The sequence below is a fragment of the Calidris pugnax genome, unplaced genomic scaffold, assembly GCF_001431845.1.
Source record: "Calidris pugnax isolate Ruff unplaced genomic scaffold, ASM143184v1 scaffold8, whole genome shotgun sequence".
Lineage (NCBI taxonomy): Eukaryota > Metazoa > Chordata > Aves > Charadriiformes > Scolopacidae > Calidris > Calidris pugnax.
The window spans coordinates 15,935,062-15,941,757 of NW_015090830.1; the positions used below are offsets into that span (position 1 = coordinate 15,935,062).

At 44.6% G+C, this 6,696-nt stretch overlaps 1 protein-coding gene across 1 annotated transcript in view; it reads right to left on the reverse strand.

Moving 5' to 3' along the window:
• Nucleotides 1-248, reverse strand: part of RPP40 (ribonuclease P/MRP 40kDa subunit) — a 13,591-nt gene extending 13,343 nt beyond the window's left edge. The window contains exon 1 of the mRNA XM_014940883.1: nt 15-248. Coding sequence (XP_014796369.1) covers nt 15-149 — 135 coding nt within the window. The 5' untranslated portion in view covers nt 150-248. The remainder of the gene's footprint in view (nt 1-14) is intronic.
• Between the last annotated feature and the right edge of the window lie 6,448 nt (nt 249-6,696).

The window sequence follows — 6,696 nt, forward strand, 5'->3', positions numbered from 1 at the left end:
GCGGGCGCACTCACGCGGCAGCTGTAGGCGTGGTCCCGCACGTGCGCCGCGTGCCGCGAGCGCGGGTGCCGCAGGTGGCCCTTCTCACAGACCAGGAGGTGCCGCGGGACCTGGTGGAGCCGCCGCAGCGGCGGCACCGGCATCGACATCCTCCTTCTCCTTCTCCGCCGCTGCCACCGGGAAGGGGGACGGGGACGTTGGGGGGGGGCCCCAGTCACGCCACCCGCAGCGGTGCGGAGGGGCCAGAGGGAAAGGAGGAGGGGCGAGGACGAAGTTGCGCGATGAGGTCACTTCCGCCCAGCGCGGCGGGATGGAGGCGCGCGCATGCCCCGACCTGGCGGGGGGGGGGGGGGGGGCCATTGCAGGGGGAGCCCCTTCCCTAGAGACCCCATACATCTGGGCGCTCTGAGCCTTTGGTGTTCACAGCTTCAGGAGGAGCCCCCACACGGGTTCTGTGGCGCAGGAGCAGCAGTTCATAGAATCACGTAGAATGATATGGGGTTGGAAGGGACCTCTGGAGATCATCTAATCCAACCCCCCTGCCAAAGCAAGTCCACCCAGAGCAGGTTGCTAGGAATGTGTCCGGGCGGGTTTTGAATGTCTCCAGAGAAGGAGACTCCACCACCTCTCTGGGCAGCCTGTTCTAGTGCTCTGCAACTCTCACAGTAAAGAAGTTCCACCTACACTCTCACGTGTAGGTGGAACTTCTTATTCTCAAGTTTGTGCCCATTTCATCTTGTCCTGTCCCTGGGCACCGCTGAAAAAAGCCCAGCCCTGTCCTCCTGACACCCATCCTTTATTTATAAGCATTGATTAGATCCCCCCTAAGTCTTCTCAAGACTAAAAAACCCAAGTCCCTCAGCCTTACCTCATTGGAGAGGTGCTCCAGGCCCCCAATCATCTTTGTGGCCTTTTGCTGTACCCTCTCCAGCAGTTGCCTGTCCTTCTTGAACTGGGGGGCCCAGAACTGGACACAGTGCTCCAGATGGGGTCTTACCTCCCTCAACCTGCTGGCAAGTTTGTGGCACACTCAGTTCGTGGCAGTTGCTGCACGTGCGTGCTTCACGAGTCCCTCTGCGTGCAGGAGCCCAGCCCCATGCGTGGGTGTTGAGGAGGAGCATCACTGGCCCCCAGGGTGTGTTTCCTGCCAGGGGATGGTTTTAGGAGACACAGATGCTTGGAGGGTTAAAACAGACAGGTAGAAGTGACAGGAGATGAGGAAACGGGCACAAACTTGAACATAAGAAGCTCCACCTAAACCTGAAGAGGAGCTTCTTCACGTTGAGGGTGCCCAGGAACAGGCTGGCCAAGAGAGAGATGGTGGAGTCTCCGTCTCCGTGTGGACACGTTCCTGTGCAACCTGCTCTAGGAGGACCTGCTTAGGCAGGGGGGGTGGATTAGGTGATCTCCAGAGGTCCCTTCCAACCCCGTATCATTCTGTGATTCTGTGGTGTGTCCTGAAGAGGAGCTTCTTCACGTTGAGGGTGCCCAGGAACAGGCTGGCCAAGAGAGAGATGGTGGAGTCTCCGTCTCCGTGTGGACACGTTCCTGTGCAACCTGCTCTAGGAGGACCTGCTTAGGCAGGGGGGGTGGATTAGGTGATCTCCAGAGGTCCCTTCCAACCCCGTATCATTCTGTGATTCTGTGGTGTGTCCTCGGGAGGCTGATGGCACTGGGCAGCCTCCAAGACGTCAAGCAACCAGCTTCCTTCTACCTTACAGAAACTATGAGAAATACATAAAGTCCAGGAGCTGCAGGGGTGTGTGCAGCCTGTGCCACAGGCCACTACCGAAATACGATCCAATTTCATCAGGACCCCAGAGAGAGATACTGGGAATGTGGATTCCTGCTGAAAGTTCCTGGTCTGTTAGATCTCTGAGCGTATTTGTAGTAATAGCTGCAGTTTTAAAAGATTGTGAAGAAGATCTTGTGTCCACTGTCACTCCAAACAGGACTGCTTGGGTTAGCAAGCACAGCACGCAAGGGCTATGGGATTGGGCTCTGCTTCCGTTGTCCTCTCACTGCTCATTTTGTACGTCGTGTACTTTATATAAAGCATATACAGAAATGTCCTCTCTCTGCCTTCCTGTAGTATTTATCTTCTTGGCCCCCTAGCTCCGTGGCTCCCAATTTATTTTAAAATGGCACCACACAACTTTCTCGTTATTTGCTATTTCTGTACACTACACAAGGCGGTATGTAACCTTGCTTAAAACACCACTCATGTCTGTTCACCACACATATATATATCAAGCTGGCAAACCTGACGCTCGGTTTTGAGGCCAGTTTGATGATAGTAGTTGAAGAGATCTCAAGCTTGCCCTAGGAGATTTTGACCTGCTATTTCTAGATGTGACATTCAATAATATTAATGCTCTGGGGTACGTGAGTTTGGTTATTCCTCTCCCTGAGGTGGTCGGATACCAAGAGGAAAAGTTTGTTCAGTATAGACTAGTACCATAAGTTTGTTTAGTATAGAAAAGTATAGGTTATGGTAAGGCCATTTGTTCAACAGCTGCAGTGCTTTTAAATAATCAACTCTAACAATAATAAACCATCAATTTCCTATGATTTTACATGTTCACCAGCTACATAGCTTTGTGGCTGGATATCATAACTCCAGCACTTTTGTCCAGTTATTGGCTGTTTGGCTGAGGCAAATAGGTAGTGCTTAGGTTTTCTAGATCTGTCTTTCCAGCCTGGTGAATTTACGTTATGGCTCCAGCTTCAGCAGTCAATACGCCCAGGCCCCGCTTCGAGCATAGACTGCACTTTTCTAGTGCTCTATCTATGTTTGGGGCTGCCTGATGTTGCTGACTTAATAGCTATAAATAGCTAGCGGTGTAAAAAGTCTGGTTCTTGCAAGCCCTGTGTTACAGAACCGTGCTTACCCGACAGAAGGAGGGATGCTATCGAGGAGTTACTAGTTCAGCCCGTCTGGCTTGTTAGGCAGATTCAGACCCTCTTGTTTCAGGGCACGTACTTTCCGAGTGCGTGTTTACTGAAGTGACATCAAGACGCTGCTGCTCTGAACTCAGTGGCTTGTATCCTCCAACGCATGAGACTGAGATGAAGCTACATGTTAGGAGGTCACTGGCACATTAACCTTTGTGGAGGAGGGCTGAATTCTGCACTTACATTGCCTGCATAAATTGAATTAATTGGATTATTATGAATAATAATAATAATAAAAAAAGCTATGTAATTACAGTAGCCTTCTAATTTAAAGCATTCAAACATTAATGGGAAGAGCACCGCGTGATTAATGTCAGTTATTACCATACCCGCAAGCAGAAGCCTCTGTGCGCAGACAAGCGTCACACTGCGATGATCAGAAAGCCTGTTGTACTAAAGGGGTGAAAAGTTCAAGCCTCTGATCAATAAGCCCACAGATCCAGAGAGAAAATTCAGCTATATTCAAAGCAGACTGTGGAGTTGGGTTTTTTTTGTGGTTTGGGGTTTTTTTTTTGTGAGCTTCTCTATACTAATACAATTTATGCTTTCTACTAGGGATACAAATGGATAGGAAAAGAAATGAGGGGAAAATACATTGGGGAAGGGTCAAGAGAGTCACGATTCACGATTGCATATTCAGAGTTAAGTCAGCATTTTAGGGATTTTGGCAGCAGCGTAGTTCACTGCAGCTCAGTGGAGCATTGAAGGATTCACATCACTGCTCAGTTAGTTTGGTTCATATGTCAGGCAATTCATTTTAACCCACCCTTACTCATATACATTGACTGTCTATTATAGAGTATGCTTATTATGTTTTAGAGAACTCCCTGAAGATACTGAATTAATTTAAAAAAAAAACATTAGCAGTCCAGTAGTCTGTGCTGTAACATACAGAATTTCCCTATCTTTAAATGGGCTATATATATATGTACAATAATTGTTGGTAAATGCTGACATTTTTATCGTGGTTGTTACAGTTTTGTGAGTAATTTGGTTTCTGTATATTGTTAAAAAAAAAAAAAAAGACATTTTAAACTTTAAACAATTTAAGCAATACAGCCCCTGTACATCTGTTACAGTTTTCCCAAGGATTTCAAATCCGTGACAGGGTAATGCAGTTTTACAGCAATTCATGCTTGAAGAGAGTTATGGGCTGTAGTCAAGAGGAAAGAAATGCCTTGAGGCAACCTGTGGTAATAGCCTGGAGTAGGGAAGGATCTCTGAAATATTTCCTGGGAGTGGTGAAATTTGATTCTCTTTTTGTATAAAATAAGTGGCTTTGGAAAGAAAAGTCTGATCTTCACATTTTCTACAGTATCTCTAGTTGCGAAGCCCAGCTGCTTCTTTCATGTATTTTTTTCACTATTGAAGAGCAATCTTAAATCATCCTTTCTGCTGGATTTTCTGATTTTAAAAAGAACATTATTAAAATATCTAGAGTTTCATAAAATCAAATCTAAACAAGTATCTGTCACAGATATTTTGAAATTAGTTTGTGTTTTTACAATGAATCAAAATATTTTTCTTTTCAGTCAATATTTTTTTCTTAAGTGTTGACTGCAGAAGAGAAGGAAGTCTAAATCTTTTAACCTTGGTTGTTGTAATAAGTACTTTGCAAAACAGAAACAAACAGATACCTCTGGTGCCTTGTTCATTTGAAGTTAATAAAGTGTGTAAGACTCTGAAAACCAGCAATTTCCTTGATCAGTGTCAACTTTTTTCTTCACTGAGGAAAGTGGAAAGATGTTGAAGATGTAGATTGTTAGCTTTACATACTGTTTTTACCCACTTTGGTCCAAATATTCAGAGCAGTGATGGATTGTGAAAAAGATCCCACTCAGACTTGTTTTTCTAGAAGATTACAAACAAAGGTTCTGCCAAGCTACTCCCCAAAGCAGCTGTTCGAGCCAGGAAGAATAGTAAATGCTAACCACGGACTGAGTTGCTGGATTTGGTTTAAATGCAATTAAAAAAAAAACAAAACAAACCAACCACCTGATCTGTTTCTTTTAGAGTTAACCCCTCTGCAATCTGGGAAACCTCACACTCACTGTTGTGATACTACAGTGGGAGAAGAATTGAGAGGGATAATTCATCTGACAAGGTTCTGGGGAGCAGGAGTGTATGTCATTGGTATTGAAGCAGAGTCTTCACCTCCACTTGCCTCCTAAGGATCAGATTTAGGCGGGGCCCTACATGGTGATGGGAATTTTCATGCACTTTCTCTCTCCCTCTAAACAGACCAATTGTCATTCACATTATGACTAATAGGAGGCACATGCATTCTTACGAGAAGCCCCTTGGGGCAAGCTACTCCACAGCCTTGAGGAAGAGTCAGGAATCTGTCCCCTATTCACACTTCCTTGCAGAAGGTAACAGTGACCACACTCCCCTGGTTGCTCCTTCATCTTCTGGGAAACGTCCTATGGAGCGCTTCCACACCCACCTCAACCTTCCATGGGCAATAAACATGTCCCTTTCCTTGCCCCATATCAAGATGGAAAGGAAATACCGTTGCCTTTTCCATTGCTAAGGCCTCCTCCCCCAGCTCTACAGATAACATTTACATTTTTGGTAAATTTAAAACAATTGCGTTTTCTACAAATGGATTTTTATCCAAGCAGCTAGGGAAAATGTGAATTTTCCTCCATTATTTTTTCATGCATAAAGTATTTGAGAAAAAAATTGAATAAAAGCTCTGCCACTAAAGGTCAGCTCTTTATCTGAGGTCCAAGGAGCTTCTGCAGCGTTTGATACACAACCCATTCACAGAAAACCAGTTGCTGGTTGCCATGATGGGAAAGAAAAATATTTTTTTCTTTAGAGCTTGTGTCCTTTTACTCTGACTGCGCTGCTAGCAGTTTGTGTTCAGATTAACTTCTTGCCAAAGTGGCTGCTACAGCTTCTGGCCGAACATGTTAGGGAACAGGCAAGCCTTTGTGCATGCCTGGAATTTTGTTTTAGATGAAAAATTCAGACAAGACACTGCATCATCCATTCAATCAGGCAAGCAGCAAAAATTGAATCCATGTGAAGACACAGCATCTCAAAAAAAGAAAAATAAAGAAAACGACTCGCATCTTGTTTCAGTTCAGTGCCGATACTTTATGAGTCTTCCTGTTCTGTAGTATGAATCAAGAACTAATGACTACATGGATTCAGTCATAAAGCATAATGATAAGACACCCCCTGAGCATATGGAAGGAAAGAAACATAGAATTTTACGTGAAGTCATTAATCTTCAAATTTGAAAGTAAGACAGGCTTCACAGTTAAATAAAAGCGCTCTACATTTGTCAAGATCAATCTTTTGTTCTTGGAGTGAAAAAGACATAATGTCTGTTGGGAGAAGGATGCATCCTTCTTGTGGAAGAAGTAAGAAATGCCATTTTTTCTTCACTTAGGGGGATAAGTACAAAACAGCATATAAAATGACGTGAAATTAAGTGCAATCTTCAGGACAGTGGGTAAAAATGGAAAACGGGGAAGAAGAAAAAATTATTCTTTAAATAGTCCTTCAAGGTAATTTAACTTAATTTAATCACGGAATGCATTCAATAGAATGAAAATGAATCCGTTGGTCTTACACTCTTGCTCAGTTCATTAGTTCATCCTTCCCCGTTGGTTGTTAAACTGCGCTTCCTCGTGACTCCAGCCTGATTAATAAATCACTTCACAAGGTAACTAAGGGCTCCAAATTTTGGTTCCCTAAGATTTGCCTGGCTACTCTTGATATTGTTGA